The following is a 22,876-nucleotide window of genomic DNA, read 5'->3' as shown; positions in this document are numbered from 1 at the left end:
TCTCTTGCCCAACCCCTGCTTTATTTGCTTAAAACCTATCACATTTCTAACATTTGCCAGTTCTGATGAAGGGTCACTGATCTGAAATGTTAACTCTGCTTTTCTCTCCAAAGATGCTGCCAGACCTGCTGAGTATTTCCAGAATTTCTTGTTTTTATACACTTTAAATTTGTGCCCCCTGGTAACTGACCTCCCCACCAGGGGAAACAGGTCCTTCCTGTCCACTCTATCTAGGCCCGTCATAATTTTGTACACCTCAATCAAGTCACCCCTCAGCCTCCTCAGTTCTAGGGAAAACAACCCTAGCCTGTCCAATCGTTCCTCATAGCTGCAATCTTCAAGCCCTGGCAACATTCTTGTAAATCGCATCTGTATGCTCTCCAGAGTAACTTTCTGTAATATGCTGACCAGAACTGCACGCAATACTCCAGCTGTGGCCTAACCAACGCTCCATACAGTTCCAGCTTCACAATCCTGCTTTTGTATTCTATACCTCGGCCAATAGAGGAATACATTCCATACGTCTTCTTCACCACTCTATCCATCTGTCCTGCCACCTTCAGGGACTTGTGGACATGAACTCCAAAGTCTCTCACTCCTTCTACCCCTCTCAATATCCTCCCGTTTATTGCATATTCCCTCACTTTTTTGCCTTCCCCAAATGCAATACCTCACACTTCTCTGGATTGAATTCCATTTGCCATTTTTCCGCCCATTCAATCAAAACATTGATATCATTCTGGAGTCCACGGCTATCCTCCTCACTATTAACTACACTGCCAATTTTTGTGCCATCAGCAAATTTCCCAATCATGCCACCCACATTTAAGTCCAAATCATTAATATATACCACAAACAGCAAGGGACCCAATACTGAGCCCTGTGGAAACCACTTTCCATTCACAAAAATTTCCATCGACTACTACCCTTTGTTTCCTGTCACTGAGCCAATTCTGTATCCAACCTGCCACATTCCCCTGTATCCCATGGACTTTCATTTTACTGTCCAGTCTGCCATGCAGGACCTTGTCAAATGCCTTACTAAAATCCATGTAAACCACATCCACTGCACTACTCTCATCAATCCTCTTCGTCACTTCCTCAAAAAACTCAATCAAGTTAGAAAGACATGACCTTCCCCTAACAAATCCATGCTGACTATCCCTGATTAATACATGCCTTTCTAAGTGACAGTTTATCCTGTCCCTCAGAATAGATTCTAACAATTTACCCACCACCGACGTCAGACTGACTGGCCTATAATTTCTTGGCTTATCCCTCGCACCCTTTTTAAACAATGGTACAACGTTCGCAGATCTCCAATCATCTGATACCTCCCTCACCTGTATCTAGTGAGGATTTGAAGATGATCCTCAGCGGATCCACTATTTCCTCCCTGACTTCCTTTAACACTGAGTGTTAGAGTGGTGATGCAAACCATGGTCCCGGCGATTTATCTACTTTCAGGGATGTCAGACCCTCAAGCACTTCCTCTCTCATTATGCTTATCGTATCTAATATTTCATACTCCTCCTTTTTAACTACAATGTCTGCACCAACCCTCTCCTTTGTGAAGTCAGAGACAAAAAACTCATTAAGAACCCTGTCCAAATCTTCAGCATACACGGATAAGTTCCCCTGTACGTCTCTGATAGGTCCTACCCTTTCCATAGTTATCCTCTTGCTCTTAATGTACTGATAAAACATCTTCAGGTTTTCGTTGATGCTACCTGCCAATAATTTTTCATGATGTCCTCTCTTTGCTTTTACAATTGCCTTTTTTACTTCACCCCTGCACTTTCTATACTCCTCTAGGCTTTCTAAAGTATTAAGATATATATTGAGATATTAAATCTCCTCTGCACCCTCTCAAGGACCCTCACATTCTTCCTAAAATTTGGTGACCAGAACTGGATGCAATACTCTAGGTGGGGCCTAAGCAGAGTTTATTAAAGGTCCAGCACAATATCCCTGCTTTTGTACTCAATGCCTCCATCTATGAATCCCAAGATCCCATCAGCTTTACTAACCACTCTCTCAATACGTCCTGTCACCTTCAAAGATCGGTGCACAAGCACCCCCAGGTCTTTCTGTTCCTGCACACTTTTTCGAACTGTGCTATTAGGTCTATATTGCCTCTCCCTATTCCTTCTGCCAAAATGTACTACCTCACATTTATCAGTATTAAATTTCATCTGCCACCTCTCTGCCCATTCTGCTATCCTGTTGCAGGCGGTTCCTCGTTATCATGAAGCCCCTGTGCCAAGTTGGTGCCCGGCTCCTCCTGGCTCCTTGACAGTAACAGGCAGGCTTTCTGACTGGCCAGCTAATGCACCAAGTATTTCACTGTGAATGCCCAATCGATGTCCTCATCAGAGTTCCCTGTAGCAAAAGTTATTTGTCACCTCTCCCTCGAGTGAACTTGTACCTGGGGGTCTCTGTTCCCTGCCCTGGCTGCAGGCCACTCATGCAGATTCACCACATGCAGATCCCACCTCTATGCTACCCTCTAAAGTACACACTGTGCCAATATCTGAGCTGTTGACTGTGAGTGAGAGATTGAGTAAAGATGTTTCATCATCATCAGTCTCTTGTTCCTCTTGCACTTCATGCTTCTGTATCAGTGCCTGACCAGGTGGCAGTTCTTGGGTTTCTGAAAGGAGAAAGGAACAAGGGTAGAGTTGGAGTGAGAGAAAGGGGGAAAACAAGAGGGGCATGCCCTTACCATCTGCTGTTTGGGCATCAGAAAAAATTGTGGGATGAAGGGCAAGTGAGATGCGAGGAACCGTCATCTCCAATGGTTTCAGCCTGCCACTGGCCACAGCTGAGGCTGTGGTCACTTCAATGATGGCCAGCACTGTCTCCTTCACCGGGGTGAGGACATGCAGCCATGCCTATCCCCCGCCAGTTAGATGCTGTTGCCTGTGGTTATGTGCCACCTTTTCCTGCAAGAGAGAGGGAAGTGTGCCAGTGAGTGTGATGCAATGTGTTTGGGTGATGTTAATGCCATGTTTGAATAGCTAGCAATGTGTGCAAGCTGTGAAATGTTGGTGTGAGGCTTGCAGCAGTGCTTAGTGTGTGAGGGGGAAGTGAGTCTATGAACAGTAGGTATGAGTTGTGATTGATAGAGAATATTAGTAGGTGAATGAAGGGGGCATGGGTGAATGGAGCAGTGTATGAGGCTAGTGGTTCATTTTAAGGATATTTATGCATTTTAAGATGCACTCACTAATCTTGACAACTTGTGTGAGGTAAGTAAACTTCTTCCTGCACTGCATCTAGATCCTCGGGGCTGCACCGCTTGCAGTGGCTGCCTGCTCCCAGCTGCCTTTTCAATGTCTGTCTGGAGGGCCTCCTGGCCTCTATGGCTAAAGGACTTCTCTTCTCCTGTGCACCTCATGCACCAAGGCTTCCAGTGTTCACGCTGTCTGCCCTGTCGTACCATTTTTACTCTTCTTGCAGGTCAGACCATCTTCCCCAGCCACCTGTAGCACCTGCTGCAGCCAGAATGCACTTTTAGTTGCGCGGGCTAGCTTTAAGTGGTGCTAACTTCGCGCAAACCTGGGCCCCCCGCTAAGGGGTGCATCCACTCAGCAGAGTGTTTAGCACTGGGCTGCTCACTAGTACCACTTAAGTTAGCAGACAGCACCAAGTTTGTGTGCTGCCTGTGTCACGATGAATGTGTGCGGGATAATTGCACTTTGCGATCCCCATGCACATTTTCAGGATTTTTTCCCCTTGAACTCTACTAGTAATGCAGTAATATCTGTAAAAATGTAAGACACAATTCATGTACCTTCTGTAGTGGTTACCACTTCCTCTTCAATACTTATTATCGGTTCCTCAATAACTGTTGGAACGGTCAATGTTGTCAATGGTATTATCATCTGATTCTCTATATCTGACAAAGAGTGGAATTCCTTTACATTGAAGATCAAACTTGGGTCAATTGCAATCTCTTCTAGCTGTGCTGGGTCTGAATGCTTGACTCCTACAGCGAAGGTCATTACCGCAGCTCGCTTCAATGCATCTGCTGGTGCTTCCACATCATCACTGGACCTTCCACCAGTAACAAGCACCAAAAACTGAGGAACATTTTCTTTTATTCGACTTCCTGCAGAACTAGTAAAATAGTATTTAATGGCAAAGTCCAATGCTGAACCAGTGTTGACTGTTGTCCCCCCTCTCAGGCTGAGGCTTCTGATATGAGACAGAAGTTCATTTTCTGATGAGTAAGTGTTTAGATAGAACTCAACTTCTGTGTCATCACTGTACTGTGCCAGACCGACTCGAACCTTGTCACTTCCAATGGCCACGTTCTGAATTATTCTTGTCATAAAATCACGGACAAAGGGCAAATTTGTGTTTCCAACATTGTCTGATCCATCAATAAGGAACACGATGTCTCTCTCGCTCATTTCTTTTGGTAAAACTGGAAAAAAATAGACATCAGATCAAACAAAATCCCGGGAAATGAACTAACACCTGATAAAACTGTTCTCACTGCCAGGTTGCAATGTAATCAGTTTCTAGAAAATGTCCTAAATTCTACAACACATAGGGACTTTAATCATTGATGGTTCCTCTGTACTTACTGAGCCTCGAGGGGAGACCTGCAAAGAAAATGTGTTTCAAGATAGACTAGACCTAAAATACAATACAACCTACAGAAAAATGGAGCATTGCTTCCCTTATATCTACAGTGCATAGACCAATTAGGTGGATCTTGCAATGTCCATTTTTGGGTAAACCATGGGTGTGTAAGTGTCCAATACGTCATGCAGCATAGTCCAGAGAAAGCTGCTTCTCAGTTTGGTTTGAGTATCCAGAATTTTTTCAGAGTACTGTCCTGAAACTAAGCTTAGTTCCATTGCCAGGCAAATGGATGGTTCAGTGCCACTTCAGGCTCCTTTGTGAAACTGGCTCGCGACTGACCAAAATATGCAGTGAAAATGCTACGGTCTGTTGCCTTGGTCTTAAAGCAGCCAAACCAGCAGTCCTCAATACTGCCACCAAAAAGGTAAGTACAAGAGGGCCAGTTTTGCACGATCCTCTTATGGATCAGTTTTGGAGCAGCGGTTGATGCCACCACTGGGTTTGTCCCTAATTCTGGTATAAACCAATTTCTAGTGCATAATATCAAAATGAAATAAATGCATCTATTCAGGTCCACAACAGCGAACTAAGAGGAAAATATGAATTCAAAGCTGAATAAGACATGCAATTCAACACAAGCACAAAGAATGACATCCTCACATCACAGCTCCTGCTACACAGTGAACTATGATACATTATTGTAGATTTTTCATGTAATGGACATCAAAGTGGGCAAAAATCAGAGAAAATGGGCAGAATTCCAATACAATCTCCATTCATGTGACAAACTTTCCCTATCTCTATAACCTCCTCTGGCCCTACAAACCTTTAAGAATTCTACATTCCTTCAATTTTTGTCTCTCGTGCATACCTGATTTCCTTTGTCTCACCATTAGTGGCTGTGCCTTCAGCTATTTGGGTCCTCAGGTCTGTAATTCCCTCCATAAACATTTCTGTCTCTCTACCCCTCAGTCTTCTTTTAAGACATTCCTTAAACCCTAGTTCTTTGATCAAGCTTTTGGTCAGTTGAGTTATTAAATCCTTATGTGGATCAGTGTCAAATTTTGTCTGATAATTATTCTGTGAAGCACCTTGGGACATTTTACTACAAAAACTGGAATAAAAGTAATGAATTTAATAATGATGAATACTCTAGGTGAATCCAAAACTATTTTCCAGGCCAGTATGTTTCTAGTCCACAAATGAAAGATTTTGATTTAATTCTGGGAAATGAAGTGCGGCAAATAACTAATGTGGGAGTAGGCGAACAATTGGAAAATAGTGACTACAACATAGGTTTAGTGAAGTATCAGTCATGGGAACCTTTAGAATACATAATTCAACTTCAAATTAGTGACAATTTAGCAATGTATGTGTTAGTCAAGAAAATGCATGTATCCAGACAAGTCAGATTTGATAATTTTAATAAGAATTTGACAAAGTGGCTGATAGTAGAAATAATGATAATGCAGTAGATATGTTCTGTGATAGTACATTGGTTAGGATGTTAAGATAATATGTTTGATAGAATAAGTATGATCATTTGAATGTATGTTTATGCAAATACATATGTCATCACAGCAAGTAGTATAATATTACATGTTGCAGCCATATTGCTCAATCAATAACGAGTGTAAGCAGAAGCAAGAAGAAGCCTCCCAATAAAGTTCTGTGTTCAAACTCTATGCCAGCCTTTTGACTGTGCTTGTATTAGTATAAAGCCTCAGATAACACAAAAATGGTACATTGAAAAGCTTGTCTTACAGGAGGCTTACTACAAAAATGTAGCATAAATAGTAATATGTGGATAGAAAGTTGGTTAATAGACAGGAAATGAAAGGTTATATTTGATGGCTGTTGCTGAGAGTGAGGAAAGGTTGCAAGTACCCCAGGGGTCAATGTCGGGTCCACTTTTGACATCTAGATGGTTCGGACTTGGGCATTGGGAGTACATTATCAAGATTGGTTGGCAACATAAAACTGAGTGTGCTAGCAGAAAGACATCTAGAGGACATATACTGATTAGAGGAATGGTATACAGATTGTACACACAATTTAGGAAGTAGTACAACAAAGTTTTTACCGCATCGCGGAAATAGATCATTTGGCCCAACAGGTCCTTTTGGTGTTTATGCTCCACACGAGCCTCCTCCCATCCTTCATCATCTAACTATATCAATATAGTTAAGTCAGCAATTGAATTTCAACATGCAAGGGACAAGGTTTCTAGTAACACTATCTGAGGCTTCTACAGGCAAGAGAAATGGTGCTTTAAACTTCAGCCTAGTGTTCTGTGCAAACATTTTGATGGATGAAGACTGTTAAAATGCAGATGTAAGTTCATCTACACTAACCTTCGTGTTCCTGGCAAAATTTAGAAGTCTAGCTTAAGCTTACGCAATTCATTTAGTGCTATCATTTCACAGAAATGAATAAGAATTATTACATCTCATTTGTATTGGCAAGAGTGGACTTCTGTATGCTATTCTCAGCTATGTTTTTCTGATTGCACTTTGGCCTGTAACCATCCCGGGTAACATGCTTCCTACTCTTGGCCTCTGATAATAACAAACGTTAAACACTGGCTGATAGGTAGCCTTATTCCGGAATCTTTTGGCTTGCATGCTACCTGATGCAACCCTGGTGGTGTCCACCACAGCATGTGCTTTTTCCAAAGGAAAATAAACCTTAACGCAAAAACAAGGGCTGATAATGGGAGCAAGGAGATTTTAAAAGGATCAGTGGGTGCTGAAACATATGATGGGGCTGGAGAACTGAAAGACTCCTTCTAATTTCTACATTTTTAAAGTCATAGAGTTTTACAGCACAGAAACAGGCCCTTCGGCCCAATGCGCCTGCACCGATCATCAAGCACCTGTCCAAACTAATCCCATTTCCCTGCACTTGTATGCTATGGCGTTTCAAGTGCTCATCCAAATACTTCTTGAATGCCGTGACATTACATTATTCCAGCTAAATCTACACTTCCTTAGTGTGCTAGTTTGTCAACACAAGTGAAATAGTTGCAAGGTCTTTGATTTGTAAGAGGTAGGGATAGGAACTACCAATTTGTATTGTTACCCTGCCATTAACAATATAGCATTGGCAAGCTTAGAATTTAATCAAGGAATTCATTAGGTAGAACATATTTACAAATTGTGCATCCCCCTTTCAATATCAGTCACTTTCTTTCAGTTTGTGTTCTTTTACATAAATTCAGTAAACTAAAACAACCACAGTTGAACAAAGGCTCACCTTCAGTGGTAACTGTTGACTTCTCCATTATAAACACTGGTCTAATTTTAGATAGTAGCTCTTGTTGAATAGTTTGCAATTCCCGGAAGTCTCTCAGTTTCAAAACAGAATCAGGATTAGACACTATCTGTTGTAGCTCCGATGTGTCTGCACCCTTGGCTCCGATAGCAATGGGCACTATACCAGCCTGTTTCACTGCATCTGCTGCCTGTCCAACATCATCTCTGGATTTCCCAGCTGTGATGAGCACCAGGATTTGTGAAGCTCCAGCATCTCTTCTGCTCCCTGCAGATGGATTGAAGACATTCTTTGTGACATAGTCCAGTGCAGCACCAGTGTTCAGGGGTTTTCCTGTTTTAAATTTCAGCTTTTTTATTGCATCCAAAATTTCATCTTTAGTTGAATAAGTATTGAGGCCAAATTCAAGTCTTGGGTCAGAACTGTATTGTACCACAGCAACTTGATCTTTGTCAGATCCAATATCGAGCTCCGGGATTACTTTCTTAAGAAACTCACGGACTAGAGAAAATGATCTTCCCATTCCAGCAGAGCCATCAATTAGGAAGACAATGTCACTCTTCCTGGCTGAAGAAACTGAACATTAATATACAACATTCAAATAATAAAATAATTCATGGAAAATAAATCTGTGTTTACAGGAAATATAATTAGGATCATTGTAACCATCTGAAGGGAAAATTTAAAATTGCAATTTGTCATTATCCATTACTGTCTATCTCTGGTTGTGCTCTGTTTCTTGCTAAAGAATCATGAACATTTTCTGTACACATCTACTCAATATAAGTTCAACAAAGTTGGTTCAATTCATCTCAATGGTATTAATTTAATTGGTACAATTTGTTTTGTCTTTTGGTAATTTTCTGTTCATTGAGGTGCAGATTTAGGCCATGGGAAAGGAACTGCTTCCTCACTTTGTCCTGGGTTTCTTTCTATAGGTTTATGGGAGGCTTTCCACTCACCCATTTGGTACCACCAAGAACCCGCAGTATTTTTCTGGAGGCAGTTCTCATTTCAAATGCAGTTTGGGTTGACATCTGTATCCCTGCTCTTGACTGAATCATTGCCACTGAGATGGAGATTAATATGGTTTAATTGCAGTGTTTAAAAGCGTATAGCAGATTGAAAGATCAGAAGTTGTAGAAGTAAAGGGAAAGAGGAAGTGGAAATAGACTTGCTATGGAGAAGCTGTATCAGAAGTGTCTGCAGTGGTAAAAGCACCAAGATTTTCAGGCAAATCCATGGAGGTGTTCTTAATAGAGATAAAAGCAAGGAAGGATCAGTTTTTTAGCATCCCTGATTAGTGGTCTCTTCAGAGGGTGATGCAGGTGATGCAGACGGTCAATGCCACCTCAGCAATCCCGTGAATGGTTTAATAATGCTGGAAATGGTTTAATGGCCTCACAAGGTTGGCCAAGGTAATTCAAGTGATGTCTACCCCTGCATGTCTAGACAGATTGCTAGAAGCATGGCAGACTTACATAGCCATCAAGCCCTCACAGTATGACCTCATAGGTAGATGAATATTCAAAATGGACATCATAAATCCCCACACACATTCAAAAATTACACTAACCTATGATTCCATTACACTTTATCCCACTCCTTGAGACCAAGGAGTTAGAGTAACAAGTTAAGCACTTGATGCATAGCCTATATCTGAAAATATTCTCACTATGGAATATCTGCAGAGACCCAAGTGAAATTAAATATTGAGTCAATCAGTTTGCTTCACTTAACTTGTATTCTGCTTTAAACTTAAAGGTTGCCCATAATCAGCAGGAGACTGCCACAGAGGAGGGAAGGGAGAAAAGGATTGGTGGAAAAATTTGTTCACATAGTGCCACTTCAAATGGTGCTACACAGACTTACTTCAATTTGCGGGAGGCTAGCTGTGCTGCGGGTAGCTATTTTCAAGGCCCGCCTGGGTTTCCTCATTTGATACCATTGAAGAACACTACATGGGCTTGTGGCACTGTTTGCCTCTGGGGAAATGAATGGCCGTAATTTTACACCCCCACTACCCACTCCCACCCCAAGGAATGGGCTGGAGGCTGTGGAGGGGGGCATAAAATTGAGTGGGAGATGGGGGGGGGTGTGCACTCCCATCACCTACCCTCCCCCCGCTGCCATTTTACAAGCAGTGGGTGAGGTAGCAAATGGCCTACCTGCCCTAGGCCAATTGAGGCCCTTAAGTGTCCAACCTTGCGGGCCCGGGGGTGTGGGGGGGGTGTGGTGGGGAACCTACCGATCGGGCACCCTATGCCCCATGGAGGGCTGTCCCAGCAGCACAAACCACCCCCACTTGTGTACCTCCCCCTGCCCTCCTGATCAAACTCCACTCCCAGCCGATTGTCCCTGGCAAGGCCTGAAACCCCACTTCCCTTCCTCGGGGCCGGCGTCCCTCTTGCTCCTCTCACTGGGTGCAGTCCCAGCAATGGCCACTGCTCCCAGTAGCTTTGATGGGACTGAAGAGCTGTTGACTCGCTGATTGGTCAGCAGCTGTTGCAGACGGGACTTCCTGCTTCAGAGGGACAGGAGTCCCGCCCGAGGCCAATTAAGGGCCTGGGCCACCCAAAATTGCTGCGTGGCTTCCAGGCCTGGCAGAGGTGGGCTTGTCCCTGACCTTGAAGCCAGTGGGTGGGGCCTCTGCTGCCACCTAAAATTCTGACCAATTTAGTTTGCATAGCACTACGTGAAATGGCACTATGCAAATGAAATTTTGTTCCAATATCTTTTACAACCAAAAAGCTCCTCAACTCCTTGACAGACCCACTGGGAGGCAGGAGCAGATGGACAATTTGGAGGATAGGTGCCAGGCGTAGGCGTAGTAACGATGTAGACAGCCCATCGTACATTGAGTTGCTACAGTCTTCAGACCAACACATTATTTGTAATGTCTCCTATCATTTCTCAGTCACTTCTTCTAAGTCAGATCCGAGAGGCCACCTCCAAACACATTCCCTTTGTTATCTTCCTAGGAGCAGCAATCATTGAAGATGAAGAATCTGAAGAGCACCCTGGCATCTCCATTGAAAATACTCATGCAACATCTTCACCAGCTCCATTATGGCACCTTACTTATTCCAGCACCAGCCCAGATACATCCATACAGGGAAACATAGACAGCAATAGAGAGAGAGAGTATATTAATGGGTGATTCACAGAACACTAATGAGAAGGAGCAATGAGGGGAAGAGGAGGAGCCAAAAATGTCTCCTGGGAGCAGGGAGAAGCAACAGCCCTTAGTTGAGTAGCCTGTTGACTTAGATATCAGGGTTACGGTTTTCAAATGGCAAATGGCCAGGAAGCCTTGATCTCATGTCCAAGCAGTGGAGATAGTTTTGATGAGGGAGATGGTGGCATAGTGGGAATGTCACTGGACTAGTAATCCAGAGACCTGGGGTAATGCCCTTGGGACACGGGTTCAAATCCCCCAAGGCAGCTGGTGGAATTTAAATTCAATTAATGAATAAAAATCCGGAATTAAAAGCTAGTCTCAGTAATGGTGCCATGAAACTATCATCGATTGTCGTAAAAACTAATTCACTAATGTCCTTTTGGAAAGGAAATCTGCCGTCCTTACCGGGTCTGGCCGACATGTGACTGCAGACCCACAGCAATGTGGTTGACTGTTAACTGCCCTCTGGAATGGACTAGCAAGGCACTCAGGTGTCAAGGGCAATTAGGGATGGGCAACAAATGGCGGCTTTGCCAGTGATGCCCATATCCCATGAAAGATTAAAAAAAAATAAGTTGGAGGTGTCCATTGCGCATAATTGCACGACTATGCAGGAAGATTGCCAGTCTACAGAGAAAGCCCTGGAGATTAAGGCACTTCAGGCAATGGCTGTGGAGGAAGTTCAGAGGGCAATAGCAGCTTCTGCAGTGGCAGCTATCGCTATTTCCATAAACACCTTGCAAGAAGGACTTGACAGCTGTGTAGATCAGGGCTTTCAAAACTTAAAGGGACTATTCAGTTTCTTCTGCTGACCATTAGCCCAAATGAACTTCTGGAGGACAGCAAGGAGTGAAAGCTCAATCATTGAGCATGATCAAGACAGAAATCAATAGATATCTGGATACTAATGACATCCGGGGATATGGGGATAGTAAGGGAAAGTGGCATTGTGGTAGATGATCAACCATGATCTAATTGAATGGCAGAGCAGGTTCATTGGGCTTAATGGCCTACTCCTGCCTCTATGTTCCTATGCCCTCTGTCTCTCAGGATAGTGACACTACTGTGCCTTCATTAAAAGATCCCTTTGTGTCAGCCATGTCTCAGTTGGTCACACTCTTGCCTCTGAGTCAGAAGGTTATGGGATCAAATCTTACTCCAGAGACTTGAGCACAAAAATCTATGCTGACACTCAGTGAAGTATTGAGGGAATGCTGCACTGTTGGAGGTGCCATCTTTCAGTAGTGGTATTAAACTGATGCCCTGTCTGCCCTCTCAGGTGGACATAAAAGATCCCACAGCATTATTTCAAAGAAGAGCAGGAGTGTTATCCCTGGTGTCCTGATCAATATTTATCCCTCAATTAACCTCACAAATCAGATTATTTGCTCATTATCACACTGCTGTTTGTAGGACCATGATGTGTGCAAATTGGCTCCAGTGTTTCCTACATTACAACAGCACCAATATTTCAAAATTACTTCATTGGCTGTAAAGTACTTTAGGGCAAGCTGGCGTAGTGAAAGGCACTACATAAATGAAAGTCTTTCTTTTCTTTTTTTCTGATGCTGGAACAGGAGTGGGCTTTCTCTCAGGGACTGGCATTTTCTGCAACTACGAGAAGGTATAAATGGAAGCTGGTCCTTCAGGGACAGCAAATTCACTGAGTCAATTGCCATCTCCCTCTTCAGAGACTCCAGCAGAAGGATCCCAATCACTCTCCCCTGATTTTGTGACCATGCTGTGACATTGGAACCAGTACTTTACTGGGTAGCAGTTTTGTGCTATTAGCTCATACCTGTTAAGAAACAGACTGAGAGTGCTCAAACTCATTTCTCGGAAAGTACGTATAGTTTGCTGGATCTCCCACCAGTAGTCTTGGTCTTCCCTCCTTTTAGTTCACCAGGCTCCTCTCTCTTGATGGGAATGAACCATGCCTGATACTTGCTCTCCACCCTCCTTTGAACTGAGTTTCCAAGAATCCCCAATGATTTGTCTAACCTCATCCTTGGCATACAAGAAGACCTATGGGAGATGTCCTTTTAAAGAGAAATAACACCCTTTGTATCTCTAGAGAATGTCTATCTGCAGAGTCATGTTTGAATTTTGTGACTGACCTCATATATGAGGTTTCTGATTAGTTAAAGTAAAACATTTCCTGAATTTCAGAAATGATGATAATTTTCCTGCTCTAATTTCTACAGCTGGCCTCACAATAACTGTTGGTAGCTTATTTCCCAAACTGCCCACCAACAGCTTCGCCCTTCTACTCTCAAACTTTGCCTGATACTCATTCCCTATTCCATGTTGGTCCAGCCTGTAAATCAGGATGATTGCATCCAGGCTCATGGAGAGGCATTAATGATATTAAATATTTTTGATGGACACTACAAAAGTCTATAAGTACTCCAACCTTACAATAATCTTTGAACAAAATCTAATTATAGTTCAGATACCTTTTGTACTTGTAACCATAGGGTCTCCAATATGTACTGTTGGCTCATCAATAATTAGTTTTGGATCACGCAGCTTTTGTAACGGTGTCATCACTTTTTCCTGTATCTCCGACAGAGAATATAAATCTCTTGCATTGAAAGCCAAACTGGGTTCGAAAGCCATCTCTTTTAGTTGTGCTGGGTCTGCACTCCTGGCTCCAACAGTCAAGGTTATTATAGCAGCTCGCTTCAATGCATCTGCAGATGGTTTGATGTCATCTCCAGACCTCCCACCAGTAACGAGCACTAAAAACTGGGGAACACCTTGCTCTTTTCTGCTGCCTGCAGATCTGGTAAAGTGATATCTGAGGACAAAGTCCAGTGCTTTGCCAGTGTTGAGTGTCATGCCACCTTTAAATCTGAGTGCCCTCAGAAGAGACAGAACTTCATCCTTTCTTGAGTAGGTGTTTAGATAAAACTCAGTTTCTGCAGTATTGCTGTACAGTACCAACCCAACTCGCACTCTGTCACTTCCAATATCGAGGTTCTCAATTATTCTTGTGATAAAATCACGGACATATGGTAGATTTGAATTCCCAATATAATCTGATTCATCAATCAGAAACACAATGTCTCTCCTGTTCTCGATTTCAGATGTAACTAGAAAAAACAAACATACAAATAGCACAATAGGTATATAAAACTAGGGAAAGGGGATTGTCGGAATTAGAGCTGGACAGAGAAATAGAATAAAGCAGAAGATTCTTGCATTCACTTTGAAGGATGATGCTGTTGGGAGAAAAGTATAAAGATAACAATCAAAATTATCAAAGTCAGGCAACATTTTGTAAAAGATAAAATGAAACTAAATAAAAGATACAATAGAGAGAGAAAGACAGATTGCATATATAAGTAAGATAGATTAAAAACATTTTGAGTTCTTTCAGTGCAAGAGAACTGTAAATTCCGAATAAGTTAAATAAATTTTGCATGCCAGTGTTCACAAATGAAGGCTGTGAACAAAGTTTTGGCTCAGAAACATGTAATCTATGTGCAGATTAGGATGCATGGGAGGCTCTTTCATGTTTGAGATCATAAAATATCTCAGTATTATGTCCTTTCAAATGTATTTTACCCAATGCTAAGGTACTTTAAATGTAACTCTCAGAACTGCACTCTGAAAGCATCTCCTTTGCCTCTGGCACAAGTTTAGGGTCATGCCTTAGACATTCTCTTGGATACTGTGGTGCCAGTTACTTCCATAATTGGTCTGACTGTCTTAAATTTAGGCTTGTGCCCATATTAACCAACGCCCAACTATAAGGTAGGGTAATCCAGTGGTGTAACAATAGTATCCCATTGTGATCTGAAATGGATGGTTGTTTCTTTGATATGGCTACTTCTTGAACGTCTGTGCAGGCTGTCAAGCAAAACACTTGGTAAGGCAAGATCAGTTACTGTTGTTAGGCTGCTCTATTTATACAGTCTAGCAGTTATGATCAGATTCGCTTAGTTCAATCAAAACAATTTCTCCTTGTAATAATGAATATGCTATACTTCCTCACATCAGTGGGTCATTTTGCATAATTTAACCAAAAAAATATCTAACTATGCCCCTGCATCGCTGCCCCTGCATAAGCTTTGCTGGATCTGACTGCATGCGTCTGTCTTTTTCATATACCCCATTCACAGTAAAACAAAATCTTCTTCTCATTTTTCTTTGGCGTCCTTGTCTCGAGAGACAATGGGTAAGTGCCTAGACGTGGTCAGAGGTTTGTGAAGCAGTGCAAACAAAATCAGCAACAACCTAAACACAGTGGGTGTGAGGCATTTATTGATTGCTGGAACAGGCTAATGAAGTTCTTATTGTAAGTAGTCTATGGAGAGACACATCAAAGTATAATTCATGAGCATTTTTACCACCTATCACCTCAGTATCCCTTTTTAAACTTGAATACACTATGCTTTGAAACACAATATTTAAAAATAATCCTTTTCCAAGCCATTTCTGTGAAAAATTGGTCAATAGATTCTGAAATGTAGCAGACTCAGAGCCTGAGATGGGATGCATCCAAGGATGTTGAGGGAAGTAACGGTGGAAATTGCAGAGGCACCGGCCATATTCTTCCAAACCTACTTAGATTCAAGGGTGGTGCCAGAGGGCTGGAGAATTGCAAAGGTTACAGCCTTTTTCAGAAAAGGATGTCAGGGTAAACCCTGCAATTACAGGCCAGTCAGTTTAACCTCAGTGGTTGGAAAGCTTTTAGGAATATGGAACAAAGTTAATAGTCACTAGGGCAATGGTGGATTAATTAAGAAAAGCCAGCAGGGATTTGTTAAAGATAAATTGTGTTTAACTGACTTAATTGAGTTTTTTGATGAGGTAACAGAGAGGCTTGATAAAGGTATTGTAGTTGATGTGGTGTATATGGACTTCCAAAAGGTGTTTGATAAAGTGTCACATAATTGGCCTGGCAGTAAAGTTGAAGCCCATGGAATAAAAGGGATAGTGGGGGCATGGATATGAAGCTGGCTGAGTTACAGGAAACAGAGTAGTGGTGAACATGTTTTTTCAGACTGGAGGCAGATGCACAGTGGTGTTCGCCAGGATTCAGTATGAGGACAATTGCTTTTTTTAATTAATGACTTAGACTTGACTATACAATTTCAAAATCTGCAGATGGCACAAAACTTGGAAGTATTGGGAACTGTGAGGCGGATAGTGATAACCTTCAAGAGGTCATAGACAGGCTGGTGGAATGGGCAGACACGTGGCAAACACAATTTAATGCAGAGACATGTGAAGTGATACATTTTGGAAGGGAGAGCAAGGAGAGGCAATTTAAACTAAAGGGTACAATTCTAAAGGAGGTTCAGGAACAGGGAGACCTGGGAGTCTATGTGTACAAATCATTCAAGGTGGCAGGGCAGCTTGAGAAAGTTGTTTAAAAAGGCATACTGGATCCTGGGCTTTATAAATAGAGACATAGAGTACAAAAGCAAGGAAATTATGATGAATCTTTATAAAATACTGTTCGAGCCTGAACTGGAGTATTGTGTCCAATTCTGGCACTGCACTTTAGCAAGGATAAGGCTTTAGAGAGAGTACAGAAAAGATTTATGAGAATAGTTCCAGGTTTGAGGGACTTCAGTTACGAGAACAGATTGGAGAATCTGGGGTTGTTCTCCTTAGGAGAGAAGGTTGAGAGGAGATTTGAGAGAGGTGTTCAAAATCAAGAGGGCTCGAGACAAATTAAATTGAGAGAAACTGTTCCCATTGGCTGAAGAGTCAAGAACCAGAGAACACTGATTTAAGGTGCTTTGCAAAAGAACCAAAGGCGAGATGAGAAAAACATTTTTTTTATGCTGCGAGTGGTTAGTATCTAGAATGCACTGCCTGAGAGTGTGGTGGAACCAGATTCAATCAGGGCTTTCAAAAGGAAATTGGATAGTTAACTGAAGAGAAAAACATTTCAGGGCTACGGGGAACTCCAGGGGAGTGTGACTAGCTGAATTGCTTTGGCAGAGAGCCAGCATGGACTCAATGGGCCAAATGGCTTCCTTCTGTTCCATAACCATTCTATGATTCTAAGGAAATAGCAATACACAATACTGTCTGGCGAAGGGCTGCTAGCTCTGGACAGTGTAGTTCTGCATCCCAAAACGCTGATATGTCAATAAGTAATTATACTGTGTGCACCAAAACATCCTGTTGCCAAGGTATATCTCAAATTTTCTTTTAAGGTTACAGAAGGGAACTCACCTCCATATGTTCTATTGCCTATAACAAAAGCTAATAAGGTCAACGATGTTTACCTGATGTCTCTAGTGAAATGATAACGTGGACAAGTTTACCATTTGGGATGAAACAGTTTATTTTCTGTGAACTGGTGTCACATTCAGGGAGCCATGGAAATTTCAAGGGCCTGTCCTAGTAAACATCATTATACACAATAATGGGACAGTTTCCAAATCCTCACCAACTTTGCTGATAGAGATAATTATATTAGTTACCAGCTTGTTGAGAAAGAATCTGATGTAATGAAGGTTGAAACAAAGTAGAGTACAAAATCCACGTACCTTCTATGACAGTGTCTGTTGGTCTTTCAGTAATTACTGTTGGCTTATTATGAGTTACTGCTGGGGCAGCCAGTGTTGATAATGATATCATCACTTGTTCCATTATATCTGGCATGGAGCGAAATTCCTGTACACTGAAGACCAGACCTGTATCATCTGTGATTTCTTTTATCTGTATTGGGTTGGCATTCTCAGCTCCAATGGCAATGATTTTCACAGCAGCTCGCTTCAATGCATCCGCTGGTAGTTTAACATCATCTCTAGATCTTCCACTGGTGATGAGCACCAATACCTGTGGAACACCTTCCTCTTTCCTACTTCCTGCAGACCTAGTGAAATGATATCGGAGGACAGAGTCCAGAGCTACACCAGTATTAAGGGTCGTTCCACCTCTTAGTCTTAGTCCTTTTACATGAGACAGAATTTCATCTTCTGAAGAATAGGTGTTCAGATAGAATTCAGTTTCTGCATAATTACTGTATTGAACCAGTCCAATTTGAATTTTGTCACTTCCAATATTGAGGTTTTCTATTATATTTGTGAGGAAATCACGAACAAAAGGAAAATTTGTATTTCCAACATAGTCTGATCCATCGATAAGGAACACAATGTCTCTCTTGCTTGCTCCATCTGGTATAACTGAAAGAAATATACAGCCTCATTGCTTTCATAGTACATAAAATAAGTAGAAATTTTGTAAAAACTAGGGAAATTCTCTGTACAGAGGATTAAGGGGTGGTCCAATTCAGATGGTTAAGATGATTAAACAAATTGTTGATAGGGGACATAAGTTTAAAATTAGAGCTAGGCCATCTAGGGGTGAAGTCAGGAAGCACTTCTTTTCACAAAGGATAGTGGAAATCAAGAACTCTCTCCACCCAAAAAAAAGCTGTTGAGGCTGGATTGGGGTGAGACAATTGAAAAGTTCAAAGCTGATATTGCCAGAATTTTGTTAGGCAATGGATAGAGCAAAAACTGAGAGGGGTGAGGCACTGAAAAGATTAGCTATGCTTAGGGTAGGCAAGACACCTGGTCCAGATGGCTTGTATACCAGATTGCTAAAGGAAAGTCTGGTTGGAGATAGTGGAACGGCTTGCCATAATCTCCCAATCTTCCCTCGATACGGGGTGGGGAGGTGCCAGAGGATTGGAGAGTGGCAAATGTGACAACCTGATTCAAGAAAGGGGGTAAGGACATTCATAGTAACTACAGGGCAGTTAATTTGACATCAGTGTTGGGTAAGGTTTTAGAAACAATAATAAGGGGGAAAAAATCAACAGATACTTGGAGAGGTTTGAGTTAATTAAGGACTGTTCATCAAATTCACCTGGTGAGCCAGCATAGATTTGTAAAAGGGAGATCATGCTTGACTAATCTAATTGAATTCTTTGATGAAGTTAACAGAGAAGGTTGATGAAGCGAATGTGGTGGATGTTGTTTATCTGGACTTCAAGAAAGCATTTGATAAGGTATCATATAAAAGGCTGGTTAACAAAATTGAGGCTCATGAAATAGGAGGGTCAGTGCCCAACTGGACAAAAGAATTGGCTTAAGGACAGAAAACAGTCATAGTAAATGGTTGCTTTTCAAACTGAAGGATAATTAAACAGTGTTTTTTTTGCTATATATAAATATCTTGGAATACAGAGAAGAATTTCAAAACCTGCTGATAACAACAAACTTGGAGATGTGGCAACCAGTGAGGATGGTATGAACTGCCTGCAACAAGACATAGATAGGCTATCAGAATGGGCAGACAGGTGGCAGATGAAGTTTAATTGACAAGTGTGAGAGGATGCATTTTATCAGAAGGAATAGGGAGAGGCCATGTGCCGGATTTTAACAAGCCCTTGACATTATGATCCATGGTGTGGGAGGGGGAGGGGGGTGCCTGAAGATAGCTCTGCATGAGGCCCGCCATGGACCCCGCGCCGGCAGGGCCCGGCCCGATCCTCCCAGCGGCGGTGAGGCTCCGTGGCGGATCCCCACTGCTGGATGACTGGACCACAATTTCACTATGCAAATTAATAAAATTAATAAATTTAAATAGACTTACCTCCAATCTTGAGAGCCCTGCCATGATCTTCTGCACGGTGTTGGCACTCCTGCGCCTTCAGATCCCCGTCCGGGGAAACGAGGCACCACACTGGTGGGGAGGGGGTAGGAGGTAAGTTTGTCAATGCGGTGGGGGAGTGGTGGGTATGAGGTCAAATACAAGTAATGCATGTAGGGGATGGTGGGAAGGGTTGAACCTTAAACTTTGTGCAGTTTGCAGGGGGGGAGGTCAGATGTAAAACGCAAGTGTTCTGAGGGGGGAAAGGGCAAATAGTTATTGTAATTGTTATGGGGGGGTGGGTAAGGGGCTTAAGAAATTTATTTATTTAATTTTGGGTGCTTCTTTCTTTAAAAATTTAAATATGTCGGCAGGGATTGCTGCGCACAGGCAGCTGACACCATTGGCGGGGCGGACAGCCTGCCCCTTCCATGTGATTGGGGTGGGACGGGCCACCCCGGCTATTTAAATGAGCTGCTGTGCTTAAGATCTCAGCGGCTCTTTGGCGTGGCACACAAGGCAGGCCGCCATTTTTTGAGCTAGCGGGCGAGCTCCGTGTCGGGCTCTTAAAATCCAGCCCAATATATAATAAATGGCACAGTTCTAAAAAGTGGGCAGGAACAGAGGGACCTAGGGGTTCACCTGCATCGATCTTTGAAAGTGGCAGGACATATTGAGAGAGTGATTAGCAAAGCATATGCGATCTTGGGCTTCATAAAGAGAGGCATTGAGTAACAAAGCAGAGAAGTTAAGCTGAACCTTTCTAAAGCTCTGGTTAGGGCACAATTGGAGTATTTCATCCAGTTCTATTCATCACAGTTTAGGAAGGATGTGAGTGTTCTTGAGAGGGTGCAGAGGAGATTTACCAGAATAGCTCCAGGGATGGGGGATTTTAGTTACAAGGTTAGGTTGGAACAGCTAGGGTTGCTCTCCCGAGTGCAAAGGAGATTGAGGGGAAATTTAATCGAGGTGTACAAGATTATGACAGGCTCAGATAAGTTAGACAAGGGAAACAGTTCCCATTAACTAATGGTACAAGGACTAGGGGACAGATTGAAGATTTTGGGTAAAAAATGCAGGGGGAATGTGAGGAAGAACTTTTTTACACAGTGGGTGGTAATGACCTGGAACTCGTCGCCCACATGGATGGTGGAAGTGAAAACAATCAATGATTTCAAAAGCAAACTGATTGGCACTTGAAGGAAATAAATTGCAGGACTATGTGGATCGAGTGGGGGGAGTGAGACTGACTGGATTGCTCCAGGGAGAGCCGGCATGGACCTGATGGACTGAATGGCTTCCTTCTATGCTGTAAATGACTCTATGCAAGGGTATTATGAATTATAGAAACAATGCAGGCAGATGGAGTTATGATAGAGATCAGCCATGATTTAATTGAATGGCAGAACAGACTCGAGGGCTGAATGGCCTGCTCCTGTTCCTATATTCCTCAGAAAATGCCATTTAAGCTTAAGTTGCATTCGCAATTTCCCACGATACATTTGTGTCAGTCAGCCAAACTGCTGGATTTTTTTTAAGCTTCCAACAGTTTATGCTCAATTATTTTTCAAAGTTATTTGTGTAAACCAGTGGAAATAAAAGTTGGGAGAGATGTTTTTAATCAAAGTAAAATCTTATACACCCTTATGTACATCAGCACAAAGTTGAGCAGAATGAATAAAAAATCAAATACCTTGTTTAGTGACAGCAGTTGGCTCTTCAGGGATGGTCCGTGGAGCAGGCAAAGTTGATAATAGTGTTGTTACCTCTCCTTGTATATTTGGTAAAGAATAGAATTCATTTGTACTGAAGACCAAACTGGGATCGATAGCAATCTCTTTTAGCTGCGCTGAGTCTGCATTCTTGACTCCTACTGCAAAATTCATTATAGCAGCTTGCTTCAATGCGCCTGCAGCTAGTTTAGCATCATCGCTGGACCTTCCACCAGTGAGGAGCACCAAAAACTGAGGAATACCTTCTCTTCTCCTACTTCCTGCAGAGCCAATGAAGTGGTATTTATATACATAGTCCAAGGCTGCACCTGTATTAAGTCTTGTTCCACCTTTCAGTCTCAGTCCTTTTATGTGAAACAGAATTTCAGCTTTTGATAAATAGGTGTTCAGATAGAATTCAGTTTCTGCATAAGTGCTGTACTGTACCAGACCGACTTGAACTCTGTCATTTCCAATGTCGAGGTTCTGTATTATACTTGTGAGAAAATCACGGACATGAGCAAAATTTGTGTTTCCAATATTGTCTGATCCATCGATAAGGAACACAATGTCTCTCTTGTTTCCTTCTTCAGGCACAACTGGAACAATATGCATTATTATTCACACTATATCATATAATATGGGTATCAGTTTGTATAAACTGCAACTTACATTTACATGGCCTTTATTATATAACAAAATGTAAAAATGCACTTTAATGGAAAAGGGGGAAGAACAGTAATTAAGAGTGAAGTTTGCAAAAGTTATAGCCGGCACAATCAAAGAGGTCAATTTTGGGGAAGGATTTGAAGGATGGAAGTGAAGAGATTTAGGGAGAAAGTTTCAGGGTGAGTTTGTTGAAAGCAATACATAAAGGAGTGAGACAGAAATTGTGCAAACAAGGGAGGAGAAAGATGCACATGATGCAAACACAACAGGGGGTTGTTGCAGCACAGGGAGTGTGATTGCACATGGTACGACAGAGGGAAGGACTGCACAATAGACAACCATATGCTCACCAGTATGGTGGAGTAAAGCCATGAAGGGATTTGCAGAAAAAATTAGGATCTTAAATTGGGTGTGCTGGCCCACATTGAACCAATGAAAGACTGGCAAGCATAATGTATGTGAAGGAGAGGGGCAAGCTGAAGGTTTTGGATGAGTTAGAGTTTATGCAGGGTGGAGTAGGGAGGCTGGAAAGGAGAATGTTGTAGAAAGCAAACTCTACGATAATGGTGAAATTGAGCTTTTGTACTCTATATAAGGAGCAAGCAGGCAATAAGCTGAAATACACTAAGTACCTTTCATTGCATTCTCAAAGCCAGTGTGTAAACAAGGTTAAAATAAAACTAAAATCATTAAAGGAATTAAACCAACTGAATGAAGCAAAGGTGAATGCTAGAAATCTGAAATAGAAACAGAAAATGCCAGAAATACACAACTGGTCTGGCAGCACCTATGGAGAGAGAAACAGAGTTAACATTTCAGGTCAGTGACATTTGGTGAGCTCAGTTCTGATGAAAGGTCATTGACCTGAAACATTGGC

General features: G+C 42.2%; 1 protein-coding gene across 1 annotated transcript in view; it reads right to left on the bottom strand.

Moving 5' to 3' along the window:
• Window positions 1-22,876, bottom strand: part of col6a3 (collagen, type VI, alpha 3) — a 355,278-nt gene that overhangs the window by 32,556 nt on the left and 299,846 nt on the right. The window contains exons 64-68 of the mRNA XM_068036295.1: window positions 21,312-21,929; window positions 17,566-18,204; window positions 13,507-14,145; window positions 7,852-8,445; window positions 3,797-4,432 (exon numbers count right to left, since the gene is read on the bottom strand). Coding sequence (XP_067892396.1) covers window positions 3,797-4,432; window positions 7,852-8,445; window positions 13,507-14,145; window positions 17,566-18,204; window positions 21,312-21,929 — 3,126 coding nt within the window. The remainder of the gene's footprint in view (window positions 1-3,796; window positions 4,433-7,851; window positions 8,446-13,506; window positions 14,146-17,565; window positions 18,205-21,311; window positions 21,930-22,876) is intronic.

Source organism: Heterodontus francisci, chromosome 7 (genome assembly GCF_036365525.1).
Source record: "Heterodontus francisci isolate sHetFra1 chromosome 7, sHetFra1.hap1, whole genome shotgun sequence".
Classification (NCBI taxonomy): Eukaryota; Metazoa; Chordata; class Chondrichthyes; order Heterodontiformes; family Heterodontidae; genus Heterodontus; species Heterodontus francisci.
Note: the sequence above shows the minus strand (reverse complement) of the source record. Positions and strands in the feature narration are given on the sequence as shown.